Source organism: Palaemon carinicauda, chromosome 22, assembly GCF_036898095.1.
Source record: "Palaemon carinicauda isolate YSFRI2023 chromosome 22, ASM3689809v2, whole genome shotgun sequence".
Classification (NCBI taxonomy): domain Eukaryota; kingdom Metazoa; phylum Arthropoda; class Malacostraca; order Decapoda; family Palaemonidae; genus Palaemon; species Palaemon carinicauda.
The window spans coordinates 39,736,027-39,763,526 of record NC_090746.1 but is presented as its reverse complement, the minus strand read 5'-3'; the positions used below and the strand labels follow the sequence as shown (position 1 = coordinate 39,763,526).

General features: G+C 42.7%; 1 protein-coding gene across 1 annotated transcript in view; it reads right to left on the bottom strand.

The window, feature by feature from the left end:
- The window catches only part of TBC1D16 (TBC1 domain family member 16), a 496,458-nt gene that overhangs the window by 286,907 nt on the left and 182,051 nt on the right, over positions 1 to 27,500 (bottom strand). The window contains exons 6-7 of the mRNA XM_068346153.1: positions 21,656 to 21,817; positions 19,888 to 20,110 (exon numbers count right to left, since the gene is read on the bottom strand). Of these exons, the coding sequence (XP_068202254.1) occupies positions 19,888 to 20,110; positions 21,656 to 21,817 (385 nt within the window). The remainder of the gene's footprint in view (positions 1 to 19,887; positions 20,111 to 21,655; positions 21,818 to 27,500) is intronic.

Here is a 27,500-nt window from a genome sequence, read left to right as displayed (position 1 = left end):
GGTCGGAGCCCAGAAATATATATATATATATATATATATATATATATATATATATATATATATATATATATATATATATAAAATCTAAACCTATATATATATATATATATAAATATTCTATATATATATATAATATATATATATATATATATATATATATATATATATATATATATATGTATATATATATATATATATATATATATACATAATCTATATATATATATATATATATATATATATATATATATATATATATATATATACAATATATATATATATATATATATATATATATAATATATATATATATATATATATATATATATATATATGATAAATTTTACACATCTAGACGTGTTTTACATATTCAAATAAGCCATATAAATTTTTTTTTTTTGATACATTAATGTCTGGATTCTCTTAACGACCTCGGGATCAGAGCCCCAGGCGAAATCGCACAAAGACAAGAGCTTGTGACCGGCTGGGAATCGAACCCTGGTCGGCAAGCTTGTATAGGCAGTGACTAAACCACTTGGCCACGAAGAAAGATAAAAGTCAATGACAATTCTTCTGTACTTATACCTGTCGAATTCAGGTGTTTTGTACTTAGAATTGAAATCAACCCATCTTCACCATCGTAGCTAATTGGTAGTTTGTTACTTGGCATTCTATTAATGATAAATTTTACACATTTAGACGTGTTTTACATATTCAAATAAGCCATATAAATTTTTTTTTTTGATACATTAATGTCTGGATTCTCTTAACGACCCCGAGGTCGTTAAGAGAATCCAGACATTAATGTATCAAAAAAAATTTATATGGCTAAACGTGTAAAATTTATCATTAATCGAATGCCAAGTAACAAACTACCAATTAGCTATGATGGTGAAGATGGGTTGATTTCAATTCTAAGTACAAAACACCTGAATTCGACAGGTATAAGTACAGAAGAATTGTCATTGACTTTTATCTTTCTTCGTGGCCAAGTGGTTTAGTCACTGCCTATACAAGCTTGCCGACCAGGGTTCGATTCCCGGCCGGTCACAAGCTCTTGTCTTTGTGTGATTTCGCCTGGGGCTCTGATCCCGAGGTCGTTAAGAGAATCCAGACATTAATGTATCAAAAAAATTTTATATGGCTTATTTGAATATATATATATATATATATATATATATATATATATATATATATATATATATATATATATATACAGTAGAACCTCGGTTTACGAATTTAATTCGTTCCTAATGCGAACTCGTAAACAGAAAAATTCGTATCGCGAAACGAATTTCCCCATAAGAATGTTATAAAATCGAAATAATTAGTTCAACCCATCTAGAAAAACCAATTTTCACAAATTTTTCCTTACACATACAGTACTCTACTGTACTCTACACAAAATTATTAAAATATTGCAGTCATTTAATGATGAAAATATGGATATGCATGCACAGTAAACCTGAACTTTACCTTAGAGGAGTGTCGCTGCTGGCTTGATGGAGACGAGAGGAGGGGAAGGAGGAGGAGGGGGTTACTGCTTGGAGGGAGAATCTCCCTCCATGAGAACTTCAGGAACGTTGACTGAAGTTCTCTCGCGAGAATGGCGTTCACTATCACTGGTTTTGCGTTTGCGAGACTCTTGGTCGTCGTCTTTCACAGTTCTTTTCTCCCCCTTCACAAGATATTTTTCAATAGACACCTGCTTTTGTCTGTTCTTTATAATTTTATAGAAGTGACCCACCCCATTATCGACTAATGAATTTATTGCACGGTCTGTTTCAGCCTTATTCGGGACATTTTCCTCAAGAAAACTTTTCACGTCTTCCCACTTCTTTAAAAAATCTTTTATCTCACTCGAAGACAGTGATTTTGCAGTGCCTCCCTCCTCCTCAGATGAGATTTCCTCTATTACCTCTCTTTGCTGCTGCTCGTGCAGGTCCTTCAGCTCCTCGGTGGTCAGCTGCTCCTTATGCTCCTGCAGGAGGTCGTCGATGTCATCCGTGTCCACCTCCAGCCCCATTGCCTTGCCCAAGGACACAATATCCTCGTCAACTGCTTCCTCCTGGTTGGGTTCGAACCCCTCGATATCCCGTTCTGCAACGGCGTCGGGCCACAGTTTCTTCCAGGCGGAATTGAGGGTTCTCCTGGTGACTCCTTGCCAGGCTTTATCAATTAAAGTCAGGCAGTTGTAGATGGAGTAGTGATCCTTCCAAAACTCTCTGAGGGTAAGGTTGGTGCCCTCTGTTACTTCAAAGCAGCGCTGGAACATAGCTTTGGTATAAAGTTTTTTAAAATTTGAGATCACTTGCTGATCCATGGGCTGGAGTATTGGAGTGGTGTTGGGGGGTAGGAACTTCACCTTAATGAACTTGTATTCCTCCGCTATGTCCTCTTCAATGGCTGGAGGATGGGCAGGAGCATTGTCCATTAACAGCAAGGCTTTGAGTGGGAGGTCCTTCTCCAGGAGGTATCTCTTGACTTCGGGACCAAAAACCTCGTTCATCCACTCAACGAAGAAGATCCTTGTCACCCAAGCCTTCGTATTAGAACGCCACATGACGTGCAACTTTTTCTTCTGCACATTGTTCTTCTTGAAGGCTTGTGGATTTTCCGAGTGATACACCAGGAGAGGTTTAATTTTGCAATCCCCACTGGCGTTGGAACAGAACAGCAGGGTTAGACGGTCTTTCATGGGCTTATGGCCAGGAAGGGCCTTTTCTTCTGCCGTGATATAGGTCCTCCTGGGCATTTTCTTCCAAAAGAGGCCTGTCTCATCGCAATTAAACACCTGTTGGGAAACGTAGTCCTCGGAGTCCACGAGCCTTTTGAACTCTTTCACAAAAGACTCTGCTGCCTTCGTATCGGCGCTGGCCCCCTCGCCATGCCGAACAACACTATGGATACCCGTTCTCTTCTTGAATTTTTCAAACCAACCACAGCTTGCCTTAAAACTTTGTTTTTCTGCTGATGTGCCTGGCTCACTTCTCACCAAGTCCTCGTAAATGGTTCTTGCCTTCTCGCAAATAATGTTCTCATTTACTGAATCTCCTGCGAGCTGCTTTTCATTTAACCACACCATCAATAAATTTTCTACGTCATCAAGAATAGGTGGCCGTTGTTTTGACAACGACGATACACCTTTAGCTACTTTAGCAGCCTTTATTTCTTCTTTTTTCTTTAATATTGTGCATATCGTCGACTGCGAGCGATTGAAAAAACTAGCAATGTCTTTCACACGCATGCCTTGGTCATGCTTCTCGATGATCTCCTTCTTCATCTCGATCGTTATCATCAGCTTCTTCTTACTGCTTTCCTTCTTCGACATCTTAGGAGCCATTGTCTATCACACACAGTACAGTACTGTAATCACAAATGAGTGAAAATAAAACAAATCACAAACCACGTGTAAAAATCACAAAGAAATCGTCCACGAATTCACTAAGTATGTATGCTATCGAGACGGCGGATACTGAGATAATGAACGAGTGAAGGGGGTAATAAACGGATTTTGAGCGAAGCGAAAAATCTATTTTTGGGTAAGATGGCCATGTCGTCCTGATGGAAGTTCCTTAAAGGCAGCTTCCTAGGGTATATTACAACTACGGCGATATTCCCAGAGAATTTACCTTAAGGTACCCAGAATTCTAACTCCTGGAGCGAGTATCCCTAAAAAGACCTTAGGGATATCGTAAATATCAGCAGACGTATTCTTGACACGCCACATAGCAATCTATACCCCGAATAGAGTTAACACTTCGTAGGGGTCAAATGGCAAGAAAACGAAAACGATAAGAAAGGGGGGAGCCGTTCGTAAGGCATCTCTCCTCCCCGTTTCGTAAGCGTGCCCTGCGCCGCTCGCGGCGCCATCTGTATTCCTTGTAGCGATACACGAGGTGCTACAGATACTGTATGTAGGGAGGGGTCCTACAGCCCTTTTCTTTTTTTTTTTTTTTTTTTTTTTTTTGAAAAGGGACAGGGCGGGTCCATCAGGACGACATGGCCATCTTACCCAAAAATAGATTTTTCGCTTCGCTCAAAATCCGTTTTTTGGGCTCAAGCCATGTCGTCCTGATGGAAGTATACCAGAGCATTACTGTATCTGTGGATTCTCAATACGTGCCGTACTCCTCAGGAATGTTTCTTAGTCAACTCGACTGAAAGACCTAAGATGTTACCGTTATACATCTTTTCACTAATCATAAGCCATGAAAGCGCTTCCTGCCCCCTACAGGGAGGAGTCCTACTAGACTCTAGAAACGAACGAAGAGTACATATACCTATGTATGAATCACTCGCAAGCCAATACAATATAGTGGTCTCACTCTATATGAAGTAAAGCATAGTCCTTACGGAACTACAGCATCCAAGGGAAAAACCCCGACCAGCACCCTGGTCGAAGTATAAATAGACAAAAAGGTTATATCTGCGTAGGATTAAACTTGCTGCCGCCACCGTCCTCAGAGAAGGGTGGAGCCCTTTATGCTAAGGAAAGTATAAACCAGTGCAACAAGGCTTGCATTAAGGAACAGGCTATTATAGATATCCCCGATTAATATACATAGGCTGAATGCTCAATAATTAAAATGAAATCAATATAGGTGAAGGAGACGCAAGGTTCCCGAGAACAAGTTTATTGATTAACAATAAATAGACATGGTTACCACAATTATATACATATGATAGGTGGATGACCAACAATTTACACAAGTACCGTAGTGCATGGATGTATGGTTATCTGAAAGAAAACAATCAGGTCACTTGTCACATACCAAGGTATCAAAGTTAAACGTCCATGTTACTATCCACTGACATTAGCGTCAGAAACGCTCGGCACACCTGTCTGTACTTGTGCTACAATCACTATAACGCTGGAATAGTCATTGTGGGCTCCCAGAGCCTTCACTACTAGTTATAGCAACGCATATAACTATACACTCACCCAAGAATCAAAGTCCCAATTAAATCCCCTGTTCCTCGCAGAGTTAAACAGCAGGGTTAACGACGCAACCAACTGCTACCACAGACCTCTTTAGCTGCTCCACTTGCTTAGCATAGTGGCGAAAGAATACCCTGGAAGACTTCCAGCCAGTGTATGAACGAAGGTGTTCAAAATCCATAAAGTTAAAGAAGTTTAAGGATGAAGCAACTTTCCTCGGATCATGACCTGCGGGTGAACTGTCAGGATCCGCTCTGCGAATAAAATATGTAATTTTCGCCCTAAGTTGATTTAAAAATAAATTCGAGCCCGATGTTTCTCCTCTGAATAGTTGGCCCCCATGGAAGTCTGAAGTTCTACGAAGATAGACCTTTAGGCATTCTACGGGACATAGAGATGCATCTTCTTTCAGAGGGCAGATTCTCCAGGGACCCCACCTGTTGGTGGGCAACTCGTTCTTAGCGAGAAACGTAGGGTCCGGAAACAGGTTCAGTTCTCCCCCATCCAGGAACTGAACCCGGCCCTCCTCTCTCGAGAGGGCTACAATCTCACTAACTCTGGCCCCAGAAGCTAGGGCAAAAAGGAAGATCACTTTTTGAGTCAGGTCCTTCAGTGCACACTCCTCATTATCCAGTAATGAGGCAAAATGAAGGACTTTGTCTAAAGACCATGAAATAGGCTTTGGAGGAGCTGAAGGTCTAAGCCTAGCACAGGCCTTCGGGATCTTGTTAAAAATCTCGTTAGCGAGGTCTACCTGGAAGGCATATAGAATGGGTCTTGTCAGAGCTGACTTACATGTAGAAATCGTGTTAGCCGCCAGCCCCTGTCCGTGGAGGTGGATGAAGAAGGATAGGCAGAACTCCGTAGAGATCTCGTGCGGATTCTTGTCTTTGACAAAGGCTACCCATTTCTTCCATGCTGATTCGTACTGCCTTCTAGTAGACTTGCACTTATATTCTTCCAGGAAGTCGATGCTATCTTTCGAGATTCCGAACCGTTTCTTCACCGCTAGGGAGAGAAAATCATGAGCTGCAGGGTCCGGGTTTTCTGTAATGAAGCGTAGACAGTCGACTTCTGGACTTGCTGGGACAGAACTGGGTCCGGGAGTGGTAGAAACTCTAGTCGTAGTTCCAGAGCTAGAGGGAACCATACACTGTTCGGCCACTTGTGGGCCACTATCGCTGCTACTCCCTTGAAGGATCTCAGTTTGTTGAGGACCCTCAACATCAGATTGTGAGGGGGAAACAGGTAGATCCTGGACCATCTGTTCCAATCGAGGGACATCGCATCTACTGCTTCCGCCAAGGGGTCCTCGTACGGGGACACATATCTCGGCAGCTTCTTGTTGTCCTTCGTCGCGAAGAGGTCTATCTGCAGTTCTGGGACTTGACTCGAGATGAAGGAGAATGATCCTGCGTCTAGGGACCATTCCGACTCTATCGGTGTAACCCTGGATAGAGCGTCCGCGGTCACATTCCGGACTCCTTGAAGGTGAACTGCTGACAGGTGCCACTTCTTCTTCTGCGCCAGTCGGAATATAGCTAACATTACCTGGTTGAGAGGTGGAGATCTCGATCCCCGCCGATTCAGACATTTCACTACCACCTCGCTGTCCAGTACCAACCTTACATGGATCGAGTGACGTGGGGATACTTTCTTCAGGGTAAGAAGCACTGCCATAGCTTCTAGAAAGTTTATGTGAAAAGTCCCAAATAGCTTGGACCAGGTCCCTTGCACTTTTTTCCGATGGGAGTGACCTCCCCACCCTACCTTTGAGGCGTCTGTGTGGATTGTCACTGACGGGGGGGGTGGCTGAAGAGGTACTGACCTCTTTAGACGACTGGCTTGAGACCACGGTCTGAGAAGAGAACGTAGCCGAAGTGGGACCGGTCTCTTCAAGTCCCTTCGCTCTCTTGATGCAAAGGTTCTCCAAACTCCCGCTGCATCTTTTAGCTGTGCTCTTAGCACTGGGTCTGTTACTGATGCGAACTGAAGAGAGCCCAAAACCCTCTCTTGTTCGCGTCTTGATATCCTCTCGGAACCTAGAAGTCTCTTGACAGACCCCGCTATTTCCTTCCTTTTCGACATTGGAATGGAAAAACGGTGTGACACTAGATCCCAGTGAATTCCCAACCACTGGAACCTCTGAGCTGGAGAAAGACGAGACTTCTTTCTGTTGATCATGAAACCTAGATATTCCAGGAACTGAATCACCTGTAGGGAAGCCTGCAAGCATTCCGCTCTGGATGCTGCCCACACCAACCAATCGTCCAGGTAGGCTACTACCTGGAACCCTTTTAGGCGTAACTGTTTGAGCGCTGCGCTCGCAAGCTTCGTACAGATCCTTGGAGCTATGTTTAGCCCGAAAGGCATCGCTCTGAAAGCATAAAGTTTTTGTTGTAGCTTGAATCCTAGGTAGGGGGAGAGACGGCGACTTATTGGAACGTGCCAATAGGCGTCTGACAAATCGATGGAGACGGTATATGCCCTCTTGGGCAGTAAGGCCCTTATGTGTTGTAATGTTAACATCTTGAACTTGTGGTTCATTATGAACTTGTTGAGTGGTGACAAGTCCAGAATGACTCTGAGTTTCCCCGAGTCTTTCTTGGGAACACAAAACAGCCTCCCTTGGAACTTGATGGACTTTACCCTCCGGATCACCTTTTTCTCCAACAGTTCTTGAATGTACTCCTCCAAAACGGGGGTGGAGTGTTGGAAAAATTGAGGGCACAGGGGCGGAGTACTGTACCAACTCCAACCCAGTCCATTTTTGAGCAGGCTGTGGGCCCAGGGATCGAAGGTCCAGCGATCCCGGAAATACTGTAGTCTCCCTCCTACCGGCGACACTTCACTTTGACTGCCCTGCAGTCTTGCCTCCCCGGCCGCGACCACCTCTGAATCCTCTTCCCCTAGAGGGGCGTCTCGCCGAACCTCTGGCTGCACCTCTGGGCTTTGCTCGAAACGTGGTCGATTGCCCTTCGAACACTGGATTGAATGCCGGGGATGCTGATGACACGGCTTGGGGTACCCATTGGAAGGTGGTCGGGGTCTGGGCTACCAGTTGTGGTACCGGAGGCAAAGCTGGCTGCTGCTGCTGCTGTCGTTGTGGTCTGAAAGGCTTGGCTGGACGGGAAGAAAACCTCGATTTCTTCGCCTTTCCTTTCGGCTGAGGGCCCTCATCGGGGTAGACTTCCTCTTAAGGGACAGGCCCCACTTAAGGAGAAGATTTCGGTTCTCAGTGGCTGCCTTGTCCACCACCATCTTGACCACCTCATTGGGAAAGAGATCTTTACCCCAGATGCTAGATGAGATGAGTCTCTTGGGTTCATGCCTCACTGTGGCCGAGGCGAACACAAACTCCCTGCAGGCCCTCCTCGCTTTGACAAAGCAATAGAGGTCCTTAGTCACCGTGGCCAGATGGATCTTGGCCATTACCATGAACATCTCAGGCATCTTGGGGTCGCTAGCCATTGTCTCCATGTTTGTCTGGAGAGACATCGAGGCTGCCAGACGCTCCTTTGTATCCAATTCCCTCCGTAGGAGGAATTCCGACAACTTGGGAAGGTTTTCGCCGAACTGTTGACCTGCAATATCGGCGTCCAACTTCCCAACCGAGAAGGTGAGGTGTACCTCCTTCCAGTCCTTGTTATCCAACGGCAAGGCCAACGACAGTGGCTTGCATTCCTCCAGAGATGGACATGGTTTGCCAGCTTCAACCGCCTTCAAAACGGCCGCGAACCCTTTCTGCATAAAGGGGAAGGCCCTAGCCGGGGAGGATACGAAGGAGGGGTGCTTCTTACTCAAAGCAGCAACTTTAGAGTTTGAGAACCCCCTCTCCTTCAATGCAGATGTTAAGGCAGCTTGAGCCTTGGAGTGATCCAGGATGTTCACCTCCTTCGGTTCCGTCTCCTCCTTCGAGGCCGGCTCCTTCTTCAGACGGACATAACAGTCCGGGTAGGCCCCTCTGCTGGGCCAGAATTCCACCTCCTCAAGGGGAACTGAGCCCAGTTTCTCCGACATGACGATCTTCCCGACCGTCATCGGCATGTGCTCGGCATATCTCCACGGGTTGGCATCCGAGCACAGAGGAAGGTCCTTCACGTTGAGCTTCTTTGGAGGTCCACGTGATGCTGTGATCTTCTGCATCTGGAGCTCCATTGCAGCGGCCTTCTGATTATTCTCCCTCTGCATCTGTTGTATCATACCAACGATGGAAGAGAGAGCCTGTCCCAGCTCTGCTGGAAGAGCGGACGAAGTAGAGGGGATAGGTTCAGGGGCCTGAACCGGAACGTCTGAAGGTACGGGAACCTCTTCCTCCACGGCAATCGGATCTTGATCCTCCTCCTCACCCTCTGCGAGGAGGTCCTGTTCCGCACGGTCGGACAAGTCAGACATCTTGTCATCCAGCTGGATGTCCTGCATGGCATCCGCAACATCCTCCTCCACTGGGATCTGGACGAGAGGGATCTCCGGCCGAGGCTGGGGAACAACAGCGTCAGTAGAAGCCTTGGGAAAAAGGTATGCCCTCATCTTCTCATTAGGAAGATAAGGTCCAGTGGTGTTCTTCTGGAAACCCCTTACCCATAAACGGAGCTTCTCCCTCGCTGCATCCCTTGACTCCGCCGACCTAGGGGATTCAAAAGCCTCTGATAGCAGGTTAGTACACACTGCACATACCTGCGGATCCCAGTAGCGATGATCATCATTGGAGGCTGCGCAAGCCGCGTGCCTCCTACACGAGACATGTCCGCAAAAGTTCTTGCTGCGGACATTGCAGAAAACACAATCACATTTCGGATGCTCCTCCTGTAAAAGAAAAAAATTTCCATGAATATCAAGTGAATTTCAATTCACATGTATATATGAGCATTCACAAAGAATAAGGGAAAGACACCTACTTGTGAAACCCACACAATCACCTGTAGAAGCCCACCAGCCATAAAATCACGTAGTTAGTCTTTACTAGAATAACCAGAGATCATACTTCCCGAGGGAAATTAGGTGTAGCTCACACCTAAGGTAAGATTTTACCATTCTGGCTAGAGATGAAAAGAATTCTCTTTTTATCCTTGTAAGGCGACACCAAGTGATTGCACAAGGCAACACAAGTAAGTTAGAAAAAAGTGTTGTAACCTACTATATCATGGTCTCCCTTGGTAGAATACACCACCCAAAAAAGAACTGATACAGCACATGAGGGTGGTGTGCTGGCCGGCTCTTGCCGGTCAGTACCCCCCCCCCCCCCTTTTTTTCCAAAGGTAGGTCTCAAGTATACAACTTCAGATCACCCCTATTGGGGAGAACTCCAGTTCCCATGCCTGAACCGGCCGGCAGTGGTTGCCGGTCCGTAGCCACCCGGGTAGCACCGTGTTGCCGGCCATCACTCTTAGTGGCCGGCTAACCGAGCAATGTAGCAGGCCGGCCGGCAGCGGTAAGCAAACCCTGCCGGCTGGCATCCACACCAGGTAGCGCTCGGCTGCCGGCCGCCACTCATAGCGGCCGGCAGGCGAGCAAAGAGACCGGCCGGCAAAGGCATAACCACCGCCGACCGACAGCAAGAGAACTAGAGAACACCCCCTACCGACGGCCGGCCCCTAGGCCGGCAGACGGCAAGGACAACACATAAGAAGACAACAGAATGAGTGCCGGGCTAAGAGGCTATGAACCTCTGCGCCCGGCACCCGAAAGAGTGCCGAGAGGAAGGGGAGACACTAAGTCAGGCTTCCTAACCACTGCTTACTGACTCTACAGACGGCAGCGGTTGAGGGACCAAGAAAGGACCGGGCAGCACTCAAAAGATAGGGTCTCTGCCGGTCGGCACACTCTGCCGGCCGACAGGGGACCACGTCAGTTCCCCATCCTAACCTAGGCTAGGTACGGATGTGAGACGACTGACACAAAGGAAACGGAAAAATAGAAGGGAAGGACAGAGGGTCCTGTCCAACCTTGCCTTGGTTAAGGATCATTCCCAACTAAGAAAGCTCATCTCAGCCAGAGAAATCCAGGGAGGGAGGCCGGCACTACTGGCTGCCTCCCTAAAACCAAGGCAAGGAAGGAATTGCTATACATATCCCGAACCCGGAACAGCAAAGAGGACAAGTCTGAGGGGTCACCGAGCGAAGGGATCAACTACAGGAACCCTCCAAGGTGATCCAAGGAGGATAAACCTCCTATGCCCGTGTCAGGCAGCAAGGGAGACTCTGCCCCACGCTAGACCAACACGGACTCAGACTAATACACTGCTGTACTGTCCCCCTCTGAACCAATTCAGTTGGAGCAGGAAGGTACAGTACTACTCCAGCATAGTTATATTTGAAAATTAATTCAAACAAACCACTAGAGTTAAGCCTAAGGCTTAAACAGAGGGAAAGGGTTTGCCCCTTCCCCGAAGAGAAGGGAGCAAACGGGGAAACAGATAATATTATAATGACCTAAGACAACCTAGCCTAGGCACTAAGAGAATCGATTACCTAAATCACCGAAACTCACTCCAATACTATCTTGGAAAATACTCGAAAAAGGGCTTATATGTATAACGTTGCCTAACGCTTTAAGCAATATAAAATCACACTTGGAAGACTAATTATCATGCAGGAAGTACAAGGGCCAACAACTAGGCTACGAAGACTAGTGTTGGTCAGCCTAGGCAAATCTTTCGCCAGGCGCACTACTATCGCATCATAACAGAATTCCTAATTAAGCTAAGCAGCTAATTATTAAAGCGCAGGGGGCTGGGAACGTCGCTCTTGCTAACAAATAAATCCTATTCTAGCGAGCGACAGCGTCCATGACGCCTCCAGCAGGCAACAGCTCTTGTATCAAAGATAACTCTTTTAATTACTTTAATTTTAAACAAGAGCCTACATTTATACATAAAAGAAATAGTACTCAACTTATCCGAAGCAGAAGAAGTTGGAGAAAGCATAATACGAGAGTAAATCCAAGATTTGGTAGAAACACAGGGAAAAACACCGAGTTGTATAGCTACGCAAAAAGGAATACAGATGGCGCCGCGAGCGGCGCAGGGCACGCTTACGAAACGGGGAGGAGAGATGCCTTACGAACGGCTCCCCCCTTTCTTATCGTTTTCGTTTTCTTGCCATTTGACCCCTACGAAGTGTTAACTCTATTCGGGGTATAGATTGCTATGTGGCGTGTCAAGAATACGTCCGCTGATATTTACGATATCCCTAAGGTCTTTTTAGGGATACTCGCTCCAGGAGTTAGAATTCTGGGTACCTTAAGGTAAATTCTCTGGGAATATCGCCGTAGTTGTAATATACCCTAGGAAGCTGCCTTTAAGGAACTTCCATCAGGACGACATGGCTTGAGCCCAAAAAAGGGGTTTAGGGGGTGGTAGGTATGCGTGGGAGGAGTCACGTGACTCCATTGTGAGATGCTGTCGTTAAGTTATTTCCATGAAAAATGCGATCAGGAAGCGCGGCGTTAACACTTTTCCACAAAAAACGGCGCGTGGGAGGGAAATTTAAATTCGTTAACCGATACAATATTCGTTAACCGAGACGAATTTTTCAGAGAAAGTCGCTTCGTAAACTGAAAAATTTGTAAGCGGAGTCGTTCGTAAACCGAAGTTCTACTGTGTATATATATATATATATATATATATATATATATATATATATATATATAAATATATATATATATATATATATATATATATACAGTGAACCCTCGTTTATCGCGGTAGATAGGTTCTAGACGCGGGCGCGATAGGTGAAAATCCGCGAAGTAGTGACATCATATTTACCTATTTATTTAACATGTATATTCGGACTTTTAAAACCTTCCCTTGTACGTAGTACTGTTAACAAACCACCCTTTAATGTACAGAACACTTAATGCATGTACTACAGCACCCTAAACTAAAACAGGCACAAATATTAAAGGCGATTTTATATCATGCGTTTCCTAAACACCTAAAAAGCACGATAAAAAATGGCAACCAATGTTTTGTTTACGTTCATCTCTGATCATAATGAAGAAACAAACTCATTTAGTGTACACATATATGTATAGGTTAGTTTTTGCATCGATTATATTGATTATACAGTACTGTATGTTGATTTTTTTATTACCAATGTTTTAGTTTACGTATTTTTCTTAGGACTTCCAAATGAAATCTTTTTCTTTATGACGCCGCCTGAAACGACGGCGTGTACGCTCAGTAAACAACCACGCTCAGAACAAACAAGGCATTTAACGCGCATGATGATAGTGATAAATAATGATACAGTACATACAGTATTTACAGTAAAAGCATTTACAAAATATGTTACCTTACAAATATAAATTATACAGTATTGTACGTAGCAAAGCAGGAAAACAATTTACGAGAGAGAGAGAGAGAGAGAGAGAGAGAGAGAGAGAGAGAGAGAGAGAGAGAGAGAGAGATTGTTTTACGTACGTAAATGTAAATTTTAAACAAAAAAAATATGATAGGTTACAACATGTAGACTTTTAAAACCTTCCCTTTAACTTAATGCATACAGTACGTACATTACTAAACTATAAAACAGGCAGTAAGAATATTAAAGTAAAAAATAAAGATTGTTACTGTACTCACCACGAAAGAAGTTGAAGAAAAACTTGAATGGTGATGGCGATGAATTTGCTGCACAGTAGAAATGATGATGATGAAGCTGATGATGTGTTCTACTGTGCAGTCAATGATAGTATTTTACGTCTCTTCAGACGGAGGTGTCTTTTCCTGGGACACCTCTTCAACTTCTTCAATTTCTTCCGAAGGCGTACTAGCAGGAGGAACTGGCTCTTTTTTGCGAGGCTGGAAAAACATTGTGATCGGAAGTTGCTGCCGCTGCTTCTTTTTTCGCTCTAAGAGCATCCTGTAGGGAGTCATGATGTCATCGACCTTGTTGGAGAATTGCATAGACCGAACCATATCCTCGTCCCACTCTTGTAACATTTCTTTCGCCTCCTTGATATGGTTGCAGAACTTGGCAAGCCCGTTTCTTCGACATTTTCTTGGGTCTCTTCCTGGGTATCACTCTCTTCCTCACTTGCCGATTTCGTCAGGTCTTCGAGGTCTGCGTCAGTTAGGGGCTGGGAATGGCAGTCCAACAACTCGTCGACGTCTTCAGTCGTCATGTCGCCAAACCCGTCACCTCCAATTATGGCAGCCAACTGCACAGATTTCCGTATTGCAGAGTGTTGGATTTCCGACGGAGTAAATCCCTTGTCGTCGTAAACAATATCGGGCCACAACTTCTTCCAGCTCGCATTCACGGTTGCAGGTTTCATCTCTTGAAGTGCCTTCTGAATATTCTGCAGGCACGTGGCTATGGTGTACTGCCGCCAGTACGCCTTCAAGTTGAAATCTTCATCCTCGTCATCTTGGGCAGCATCCACACACGCAACGAGGTCCGCCAAGGTATTCTTCGTGTAGAGGGCCTTGAACGCCCTGATAACCCCCTGGTCCATCGGTTGAATTAATGACGTGGTGTTGGGTGGCAGGAACTCAACCTGAATGCCCTCATGCGACAGGTCAGTTGCGTGTCCACCAGCGTTATCCATAAGGAGAAGGATCTTGAATGGCAAGCCCTTCTCTACGAGATATTTGCTGACTTGCGGGATAAAACACTGGTGGAACCAGTTGAAGGTCAGCATCTTCGTAATCCATGCTTTTTGATTATGCATCCAGTACACGGGAAGGAGATTCTTATTTTTATTTTTCAAAGCGCGAGGATTTTTCGACTTATAAATAAGCCCCGGCTTTAACAAAAATCCAGCAGCATTGCCACACATCACGAGGGTAACGCGATCCTTGAATGCCTTAAAGCCAGAGGCTTTGGCTTCCTCTTTGAACAGGAAAGTTCGCGACGGCATTCTCTTCCAAAACAAGCCAGTCTCATCCATATTAAAGACTTGTTCCGGCTTGTATCCACCTTCGGCGATAATATTCTTGAACGTCTGGTTCACGTAAGTTTCAGCAGCGGCAGTGTCAGCGGAAGCACTCCCCCCATGCAGGGAAACGCTTTTCAGGGCGAAGCGTTTCTGAAACTTCGCGAACCATCCTTTGCTTGCGGAAAAACGTTTCTGAGGCTGGGAATCAGTGGATGTCCCTGGTTGAGGATCATCTGCATCATCATCATCTTCAGCATGGTTGCCGTCGTCGTCTTTAGGTTCCTTTGCAGCAAAATTCTCATATAAACTCAAAGCCTTTGTTTGGATGGTGTTCGTATCCAACGCTATGTTCTTCTTCCGGCAGTCGGCAATCCACACAGCTAAAGCACCTTCCATGTGTACGATCGTTTTATTACGCGTTGTAACGACTCGCTTCGCTGATCTGCTAAAGGTGATTGCAGCCGTCTTTCTAATGTTCGCCTCGTCCTTTTTGATATAGCGAACGGTGGATTCGTTGATGCCAAAATGGCGGCCGGCGGCCGCGTAACTTCTACCATCTTTTAACATGTCGAGAAGCGTAACATTCTCAGCTATCGTCATCATCCTTCGGTGGCGTTTAGGCTCACTACCAGCCTTAAGAGAAGCAGAACGCTTGGGAGCCATTACAGTAGGATTTACGTACAGTACTGTAACAAAAAGTTCAACTTAAAAAGGTCGCACACAGCACAGATTAAACTTCACAAACTTAAGAACGTCTACTCAGCGATACGCGGTAACAGAGAGTGAACGATCCAGCCCCGCGAGAACTTTGATGCTGCGGGTAGAAGATGCGGGCAAAACACCAATCACAGGCTAGATAACAAAACTTGAGTTCTGATTCGTCATCTATCAGCGCTTGAACCAATCACAACCCGTCTTACAGTACTATGATGCGTTGGTTACCTACTCATAGAAGATGCCCCGCGCATACTGAACGTACGTAGATTAAGTACAATACCGTAATAATAATAAATAATGATAATAATACTGTACAGTAATAATAATAATAATAATAATGATAATAATAATAATAATAATTTTATTAACAACAACAACAATAATAATAATAACAATAATAATAAAAATTTACGTACGCTATTTTACGCCTCTCTCTCTCTCTCTCTCTCTCTCTCTCTCTCTCTCTCTCTCTCTCTCTCTCGTACGCTTATTCGAAATGTGATTTTTGCAACAAAGAATATTATTGGATGCAGTACTGTACTATGTACGTATACATACAAAAGATTCATGGAAAAGAAGCACATCCATTACAGTACACACCATTCTAATATGGTATGACTGCATCTGATTTGCGTTTCATGTTCGATTTAATTTTACTACGTACTGAATTATCGTATGATCACATTCTCTTTTCGTGTTTTATTTCTTTCTGTGCTGAATTATATATCATATGTAATGCAATGAACAATCAGTAAGAGCAGATATTACTAATTACAGTATTAATGGAATTACAGGTAACAAAATATCGTATTTGGGGGTCTTCAGATTTCGCGGTATTTTCGAATTTTCCGGAAAATCCGCGATATGTATATATATATGGGTTATGGAAAAACCCCGCGAAGTGGTGAATCCGCGATTGTCGAACCGCGAAGTAGCGAGGGTTCACTGTATATATATATATATATATGTATGTATATATATATATATATATATATATATATATATATATATATATATATATATATATATATATATAAAGATAACTCAAGTTATAAAGACAAAGATATAATTAATGACAGCCCAAAAATAGGCGAGGAGGAAGAGCAGCAACTACCGCTCTCCTTCAGACCCAAAAGTAAAGTGAAGTACAATCACAAGTGTGTGAGTGAGGATGGTAGCTATCTAAACCCGGCCCCTACCCTCCCTAAATAGTAGAATGGGTAGTTAACCGTCGCTAACTAGTAGGATGGGTAGTTAACCCTCACTAAATAGCAGGATGGGAAGTTAACCCTCACTAACTAGCAGGATGGGAAGTTAACCCTCGCTAACTAGCAGAATGGGTAGTTAACCCTCGCTAACTAGCAGGATGGGTAGTTAACCCACGTTAAAATTTAATGGCTCCTCCTTTCAGCATCACCGAAAGTAATACCCTTATAATTAGAGTAGGTTTGTATTCCAGTTACAGAACAATTATGAAATATAGTTTGAATATCTTGGCCTTAACTGAAACACACAAGGGGATTGATAAAGAAATCTACGACCAAGACCACCTATACATCTACTCAGAAAGAACAGATGTGGTTGGAAGAGAAGGGGTAGGAATGATGATGACAAGAAGAGCAGAAAAGGGATTAATGAAATGGAGAGCTGTATATAGTAGATTGTTACTTGTAAGTGTAAATCAAAGCAGTGCAATGTGAATATTATAGTTTGCTATGCACCAACAAATGATTCCCCTGAAGAATGGAAAGATGAAGAACTGCAGAATGTAATAGATGAGATCCCATAGAGAGATATGACAATTGTGATTGGTGACTTCAATGCTAATGTTGGAAGGAATAATCAAGGCATAGAGAATGAGATGCGTAATGAGTCTTGGCAAAGTTGCAAATGAAAATGGGGTACACTTTATATAATTTTTTGTTCAACAAACAATCTGGTTATTGGAGGTACTCTTTTCCAACACTAGGACATCCACAAATATACTGTACATGGACCTCACTATGTGGCAATTTAAAAAATCAAATAGATCACATTGCCATTAATAAAGAGAGAAGGAGGACTAAGAAATGCAAGACGCTATAGAGGTGCAAATATTGGTAGTGATCACCAGCTTCTCATTGCCACACTAAAATTAAAACTGAAAGCATCCAACAAAAATGTTGATAGAATACCTAGGTTTGATACGACAATGCTTCTATAAAATGAGCACAGAGAAACCTTTGCAATTGAATTAACGAAGACTGGTGTAATATTAAGAACATATATCAGTCAAGTGGTAGTGAAGGTGTGGGACATGCAGTTACAAGGGGAAAACCAAGATTATCAAATGATACTTGGTATACTATAAAAAGGAGACAAAGACAAATTTATTCTTGAAAGTTTTTAAGGAAGTGATGACAAAGTGATAAATTCAAGGAGTGGCTATAGTGTAAGAATTGCTCACAGAATTATTAATGAAATCTCTACTGGGGCAAAGAAGAAGAAGCATATACCCATTGAAAAGAGAGATGGGTCATGTATCTGTTATAACAACAGATGAAGAAAGGCAAACTTGGTTGGAACATTTTAGCGAGGTCATGAATAGGAGATATGAAGGGAATACTTTGATTGATATACCTGAAGATGAGGAAGACCCTCAAGTGCCCATGAATGAATTCATTGTGTTTAAAGTTGAAACTATCATTAAAAAACTAAAGAAAAGGAAAGCCACTGGATATGATGGATGACTACTGAGATAATATTGGCCAAAAATTAAGAAACTAACAAACGACTTATAAGATTATTTGGTAAAAATGTGCCGTGGAGGCAAAACCTGATGAATGGGAACTAGGTGTGTTGGTGAAAATGGCTAATAAAGGAGATACGAATGATTGCAATAATCAAAGAGGAATCACAATTAAGTCAGTTATGAAAATATATAGTATGCTCATTCGAAAGACTAGAGAGAAAGATTGATGAAAAGGTTGAGAGATGAGCAAGCAGGATTTAGAAAAAAAAAGTTATACAGATAAAATTTTCATTTTAAGACGTGGTACAGGAATGTGTAGAATATAGAAATCCACTTTTGATGGCATTTGTGAACTATGAAAAAGCTTTTGATAATGCGCACCGGCCAATTTTGTGGAGAGTCCTACGTTATTATGAAGTTCCTCTTAAATATGTAAATTTGATTAAGTCTGTTCATAAGCATAGCACGTGCAAAGTTAATGTTAATGGAGTCCTATCAAATGAATTTCCAGTGAACTGTAGAGTACTCCAAGAGAATGTGTTGTCACCTATGTTGTTTATCCTCCATGGATTTTGTAATGCATAAAACAGTTGGGGATGGTGGAGAGGGATTGGACTGGATTGGTAACATGAAATTAGCTGACCTACAGTATGCTGATGATGCTGTCCTTATTAGCAGAACACCACAGGACTTGCAAAGCTTGCTTACCAGAATGCATGAAATATCACATAAGATTGGACTCAAGATAAAAAGAAGAAAGACAGAGATGGTGAGAATGAAATATGCAATGGAAGATGAAATATCATTGGAAGGAGAAAGGATTAATGAGGTGGAATACTTTAAATACTTAGGAACTATGATCTTTAATACAGAATCTTCAGAATTTAGAATTTGAGTTTAATGAAAGATTGAAAAAAAGGAAAATCGGAAAATGGTTAGGTTAAGTAAAATTTGGAAATCAAATAGCCTGAAATTACATATAAAAATCAGGCTATATATCAGTTTAGTGAGATCGGTGTTACTGTAAGAATACGAGTTGTTTTATGACAATGAAACAATATCCAACACATTTTGTACATTTGAGAACAAAGCCCTCAGAGGAATTTTGGGAGCTAAATGGTAGGACAGGATTAGAAATGAAACTATATGAGAGATTACTCGAGTGCCATATGTGGATGAGATCAGGGTGAGGGGTAAATGGAGATGGTTTGGGCATGCTCTTTGCACTCCCCAAGAGAGATTAGTTCACCAAACTTTCAACTGGGCTCCTTAAGGCACTAGAATAGTTGGAAGACCAAGGCCTACATGGCTGAGGACTATGATGCGTGAAGTAGGAGATGATGAATGGAGAAGTATTGATTTAAAAGCTCAAGATTGCGACAACTGGTGAAATCTAACCGGGACCCTTTGCATCAATAGGCGAAAGAGGAGATGATGATGGATAGTAAAAGGGTTAATCACTTACATGAACACATTTCTCACTGTTACAGTTAAAAATCACATGAGCCCATAACTTTTAGTTTAGGTTAACTACACTAAAATCATATCAAAGATGAATATGAAACTAATGAAACCACGGCAGTTACGTGTCTATTAACATGGAAGACTGTCTTACTTGCAAACTAAAAATAGCTTGAGAGCTGAATCTGCTGCTCTACCATCTTCATAATCTCTAGGCTTCACTAAAAAGTTCCAGTCCTCAAACACAGATGCCAATTTATCTAGTCCTCCATGATGAAAATGGAAGATTTTATACTGACTTTCTTGACTAGCAATTACAAGTTGACCACAGGTTCTGTCTCGGTCACTGAAGAATAACCTCAAAGACTTACTCTGGCCTGTTGAAAAATAAATAGTTTACTGTAAAATACTGATAAATTTATGTAACAAACCAATAAGTCATCTTTCTAATCTCCCAAAGATTGTTAAAATACTTTCTAAGTATAAAGTGAAGATTGGAGAAAGTTGAAGTTATATAAGCTAGTTACTGCCACGTTAAAGTTACACTGCAGGCAATGTGTGCCACGTGTTGGAAAAAAGGAGGAAAAGCAGTGTTTGAGGATAGTTAACATTAATATAAGGGAGTTCAAATAAGCATGTTTTCAAATAATTCTGTACTTACAGATACAGCACAGATACAGCATAACTGCAGTCAAGATTACTGTACATAAAAAATGTAACACTAACTGGGTTTAAGGTAACATTACTTTAGAATCACACAATACTGTACAGTACAGTACTGTGTAAGTACTATAAAGAAAACCTACATACCATTAGTCCATGGAAATAAAATGTAAGGGGCATTTTCATACCCCAGAATAACACAAATAAAACAATAAGCCAATAATCTGTACATGGTTCTAGTTTCTATAAATTAAGGCTCACTGTGAGTAACATGAGTATTACTCCCTAAGTATAGTGTATACAGTAATTCCATAATTTGACCTTTGAATTATGGTAAAGAAATAAGATTATAAATATTATGCTATACATTTCAATTGTTTGCTAATACATGTAACATTTAGTTTTCTAAAGTTGGATAATCACCTTTAACAAGATAAATACAACTATCACAAGAATCGTACATTTGATTGTCCAAAATCTGCAAGTTTCTCAAATAATGAAATATTATAAAAACTTGAAAATTGATTATCTTTAATGCCTCTTGCAGCACACTTCCGCCCATAACCGCGCTACCTTTAATTTCATTCATTTAATTCAATTTATCTTCCCACTTCCTGTCCAACTTTACTTTATCCTCTTCTAATTTTTCCCTCTGATCTGAAGTACCAATGCTTCAGGAAAGCCATTTGCAAGTCTACAGTAGAGATGCAAGTTAGTGGGCTCAAACTACAGTACTGAATTCCAATATCATTATCCTAATACTGTACTAAATATAAATTAATAATAATAGTAACAATAATAAATAATACAATATTATAGCTTCTTTCAATCCAATATTCAAATGACTTAAGTTCAGGCAAAATATGTCAGGCTAACTTATCTTTTCATCATCACTAATCTTTATATCAACTTTGTAATTATGCTATATCAATCTTACAATGAGAAGTACTAAAGATATTTGAAACAATTTTCCAGAAAACATGTTACTTAATACATTTTCATGTAAAAAAAAAAAAAAAACCTCTGAGAATAAAAACACTTCTACAGTAATAGCTATTAAGGAAAATGCATGGTTGTTATAAAAATGGGCTTAGTCTTGCAACTCTACATACTGTATTGGAATTTAAGAAGCTGGAATTACTGAACATTGAAGTTCCATTATTTAACTTCTGAAAGAGAACTATATCTTCAAGAATCTAACTTACAAAGATATTTTATTCATATAAGGTTGAATTGCAACATGCATTTGTAATACATACTGACATCGATGCTAAAGATCCCACACTTATGTTCTCTTCTGATGGGTGAAGAACCTCCATCTACTGGTGTTGGGCAAAAGGAAGACATGGATGAATCAGGAAAGGCCAAATTAGCAGAATATGCCATTGACTCAGCACTTCTTTCATACCAATATTGTTCTCCTGAAAAGTAAAAATCTCTTTTGAGTAATTTTTTCACAACTTCCATATAATAAGAATAGCCCTGCTAAAAGATATATTTATTTACACTTATCATCACACTTAGTGATGTGTAGACTATTTCAAGTAAAAACCAGTAACTGATCAAGACTCATTTAAAAAAAAGAAAACAACTTGAAAATATTGCCAGAAGTAATGATAGAAACAAAAAAGGTGAGACCACAAAAAAGAAAAATACTGTAAAGGTTTTCATAGGAAAAATCTATTTTGGGAGGTACTGTGTGGTGCCCAAGAACTTTCCTGTCAGGTCAAAATATGGACTCCAACATAGTAGAATATACTAAAAAAAATATTATCTTTCAAGCCCGAGGGCGAGTTTATCAAAATGCAAGCAAAAACTTACAGCTCATTTTTCCTTAGCCTACACATACACTAAATAGTCTGGACTATTATTTCCATACTCTCCTCTATCCTCATAACACCTGACAACACTGAGATTACCAAACAATTCTTCTTTGCTAAAGGAATTAACCACTACACTGTAATTGTTCAGTGGCTACTTTCCTCTAGGTAAGAATAGAAAAGACACTTTAGCTATGGCAAGAAACTCTTCTGGGAGAAAAACACTCCAAAATCAAACCATTGTTCTCTAGTCTAGGGTGGTGCCATAACCTCTGCACCATGGCCTTCCAATTTCTTGGGGTAGAGTTCTCTTGCTTAAGGGTACACTTTGGCACACTATCTTATCTTATTTCTCTTTCGCTTGTTTTTTTAAGTTTTAGAGTTAATTTATGAAAGTTCTAATTCAATGTTATTGTTCTGAAAATATTATAATTGTTCAATACTACTCTTGTAGCTTATTTCTTTATTTCCTTTTCTCACCGAGTTTTTTTTTCCCTTTTGGAGCTTTTCCAACAAGGGTTATAGCTTTGATGATAACAACATTAACTAAAGGGGCACTCAGTAGAGCGCAGGCCTCCACAGCGGCAGCTTATTTCTCGACCTTTTGCTCGACCTTGACCTTGACCTCTGACCTTTAACTTTATTAATTGGTGTGGATTTTAATACACTCAAATATGAACCAAGTTTGAAGTCTCTGTGACAACAATGTCCAAACTCATGGATGATTACGTGAATAAGATAAATTCGGAGATAATCTGTATTTCTCCTTAACTAATACAAACCTGGAGTTATTTAATTGGATTATCATTTGGCAGAGCTGGAAGGTAGCCCTTAGACTTTAATTGCGAGGTGGCAACCCTACCTAACCGCTTGCACGGGTAGGCTAGGGGTGGCTGGGAGGTACCCAGCAGCCTCTATCTATACTCTTACAGCAGTGAGAGACAACACTTTTGATTACAGGCAGGACTTCTAGGGGACAGGTGATGGCAGGCCAATTTATATAAATAACTCCAGATTTGTATTAGTTAGTGAAAAATATAAATCATATCTGAATTTGTCATTTGTTCCCATACTAGAAAACCTTCCGTTATTTGTTTGAATGACTCGCTCTTAGGTGGGTGGAAGTACTAATTCTGGCATAGACATTGACCAGGTTTTACCTAGTACAGTATATGACTGTGGTCTAGGGAAAACTTTGACACCTCGCTAAATTATACAAAATGAGTATAACAACGGCCTGTGCAATGTAGTGTAATAGTTTGTTGTCTTGAATGAACCTTCTGAGTTTATATAGGAAAACAAGACGTATCCCATTGCTTACCTCGCAGAAAGCAATGGGGACGTGGACAGTAAATTAATTTATAACTTATATTAGGCTACACAAGGAAAGTGATAATTACCTGCAAAGGTTGAAGCCAGCTTGCAGAGGGACCCATGGTGCTGTACCCCAAAGGAGGGGAAGATGAAGAAAGGAAAGCCTGACATTCTCTCATTCATTCCAGTCTTAACCCAAGTAACCAATGTTCTCGACCAACTGCTACTTGTCCATCAAGGAGCCTGAGGTATTCTTAAACCACCTGTTGAGCAGCCTCCACAGGACCGATAGAAAACGTATCAAGTCTCCTGTGGGTCACATCTTTTCGATAATGGGCTGTGAGGGTGGTCTATCATTTCCATACGCCCGCTTCAAGTACTTGCAACACGGAGTAGTTGCTTTTGAATGCCAAGGAAGTGCTGATTCCCCTGACATCATGGGCTCTACGTCGGCAAGCTAGAGGAGGATCGGGAGCCAAGGCGCTTTCGATCACTTGGCGAATAAACGAGGAAACCATGTTCTTGGTGATCATCCTCTTTACACTCCTTGAGCTAACAAACAGAGGTGTTGCTGCAGTGCGTTTAAAATAGTATCTCAAACTTCTCACTGGGCATAATAACAACTGATCCGAATCATTGGTTACAGAACGAAGAATCGCAATCTGAAAGGGGTCGAATCTATGGGACAGTACCCACGGATTTTGAGCCTTGACAATAAACTCAGGAACGAAGCTGTGTGTCACTTCCCCCTCATCCCTTGAATGGGCGATGTCATATGAGAGGCCATGAAGTTCACCGACTTTCTTTGCCAAGGTTACAGCAAGCAGGAATGCTTTCTTCAAAGTGAGGCTCAGTCAGTTGCTTGGCATAATGGTTTGTCAAGTGGTCCTTTCAATGATCTCAATACCCGAACCACGTTCCAAGGAGGAGGCCTAATCTCTGACTGAGGGCAAGTGATCTCATAACTCCATATGAGTAAAGAAACCTTCAACGAAGAGGAAATGTCAACTCCTTTAACCTTAAAGGAGAGGCTCAAGGCTGAGTGATAGCCTTCCACCGCCCAGACCGAAAGGAGCTTTCCCTTGCAAATGTATACAAGGAACTCTGCTATTACTGGAATACAGTAGTGGCATCGAGTGGAGATATATTCCTCCCACGACAACAACCACAGAATTCTCTCCATTTTGCCTGGTAGACTGAGGCTGAGGGCTCACGTAAGTAGCCAGACATTCTCTCCACAACTTATCGCGAAAAGCCCTTCTGAGAGAGGAGACACTGGATAGTCTCCAGCACGAAGTTGAAGCGACTCCACTGACCTGTGGAAGATGTTCGGGTGTGTTGTTGGAGTAGATCTGTTTGTGGAGGAATCTCTCGTGGGAGATCTACTATAAGTTGCAGGAGTTCTGGAAACCACTGCATGATGCCATAGCAGAGCTACAAAGCTACAAGGGTTATCATTAGATCTTTGGACGCTCTGATCTTATTGAGCAGTCTTCTCATCAGCCAAATGGGAAAAAGGCATACACATCGATGTTGTCCCACCGTTGTTAAAATGCATCTTGCCATAGAACCTGAGGGTCCGGGACAGGAGAACAGTACAGCAGAAGCTTGCTGTTCAGAGATGTTGCGAACAGGTCTACAGTCAGGGAACCCTACAAAGTTAGGACTTTGTTGGCTATCTGACGATTCAAAGCCCATCCAGAGCCTACTATCTGAGTCACTCTGCTCAGATTGTCCGAGAGCAGATTCCTCTTGCCGGGAATGAAGCGAGCCGATAGGGACACCGAATGATCTTCTGACCATCTGAGGATCTTTACTGCAAGATGGCATAAAGGCTGTGAAAAGGTACCACCCTGTTTATGTAAGCCACTACTGTGGTGTTGTCGTTCACCAACACCACAGAGTGACCTGTCAGCTGGTACCTTTCTGACCAAAGGATGGAGATCATATGGTGCAGCAGGTGAGCCCCCAACCTTCTTTTGATGCATCTGTAAAGTGCATCAAGTCCAGAGGAGAGACGAGAAGCCTCTCGCCTCGTCGAAGATTCTCATCTGCCATCCACCAATTCAAATCCATCGCTTGATCCTGAATTATGGTTAACTCGGGTGTCCAGTGGGTCTGAGTGTTGATTCCAAATGAACTTCAGCTGCCATGGCAGGGATCTTATCCTGAGGCAGCCGTTTAGAACAAGACAGATGAGAGAGGTCAGATGGCCTAACTGACTGAACCAACGAGAGACTGCAAGAACTTCTCTTCTGAGGATGCTTCAGTCTGCGTATTCTTTCATCTAATGGGAAGACTTTCACTTGGACGGTGTCTACAATCATACCAAGGTATACCGGTCTTTGAGAAGGTTGCAGTAATGACTTCTTGTGATTTATCAGGACCCCCAGATCCTGACAAAACTCGAGAAGCATGTCTCCTTGACAAAGAAGGGTCGTCTCCGAGTCTGCTAGAATCCGCTAGTCGTCCAGATATCTGAGAAGACGGATGCCATTCCTGTGAGCCCATGATGGCACTAGGGCGAAGACACTGGTGAATACCTGAGGGGCTGTCGCGAGACCAAAGCATAAAACCTTGACCTGGTATGTCTTTCCCTCGTATATGAATCTTAAATACTTCCTGGAAGACGGATGGATTTGGATCTGGAAGTATACGTCCTTCAAATCCAGTGTGCGTATGAAGTCCCTTAGATGAACCACTCGGATGACCGTGTCTATCGTCTCCATTCTGAACAAGTCTGTTGCACAAACTTGTTCAGAGGAGAGAGATCAATGACTGGTCTCCAGCCTCCAGTCACCTTTTCACCAGAAAAATTTGACTGTAGAAGCATGGGGACATCTCCGAGACCTCATGGAGAGTCCCCTTCTGCAGCATGGTTTGGACTTCGAACCTGAAGGCCAGCTCCTTTGCGGATCCCTTCGCATAGAAGCTTGGATTCACTGGATCCCGAGTCAGAGGAGGGAGAGATTGAATGAACGGGACACAATACCCTAAAGCGATCACTTTGACCGTCCAGAGTTCTGCCCCGTGGAGCTGCCACCTCTGCCAGGGGCACTGTAAGCATCCTCCCACAGATGGTAGGTGATGAGAAATGCCATTCCTACTGGGAGTGACCACCTCGGCCACCTCCCTTTCCTCCCTTCTTTCCTCTGAAGGACTTGGTCCCTTTCTATCCTTTGGATGGAAAGGGCAGCTTAGACACCTTTGAAGGTTGGGAGCACCTAGAAGTTGACAGGTGTGAAGAGGAAGAAACTTGCTGAGTTCGAGAAGACTGGGAAGGTCTACCATAGGGCCTCAATGTCATGGCCCTATGGAGGAGATAATCGTTCGACAATATCCTCCATTGCTCAGCAGCCCCCTCTATCTCTTCTGAAACGAAGAGAGAACCCTCAAGGGTGGAGTTCCTCAACCGGGAGACTTCCACTTTTGGCACCTGCTTATGGAACTTCCCAAACACGGTATTACTTCTCTTAAGTATGGTATTCGCCCACAGGTTGAGGATATGGTACGACCAGAACTCAAGAGTTTGGGTACCAGACAACAGAAGAGACTCCAGAATCTTCCTGGCCGACTACTTCGAAAGATCGTGGGAGAGGACCATGAAGCCCAAGGATCCTAGCCATAGATCAAGCCACGAAGCAGCCTGCATAGTGTACTTCGCGCCTCTCTCTATGTTCAGGAGCTCAAGTGCCGAAAGGGAGGTCCTCAGAGAGGAGAGGGTTTGGTACTACAATTGCTTGCAGTTCCAATATCTCTGCTCGTGAATTGCTCACAGAAATCGTCAATTTGTTTGCGAAATCCCGAGCTTCACATGCAAAATCGCGAGTTTCATGCTCCAACTGACGCAATTCACGAGCAGACGTCCTCGCAACAGGAGCACTGGGAACCATAAGGGAAGAGGAAAGTCTAACGCATTCCTGCTGCCTCAGAGAAGCACCTACGTTCGACGAAGTCGCCAGAGAAGGCC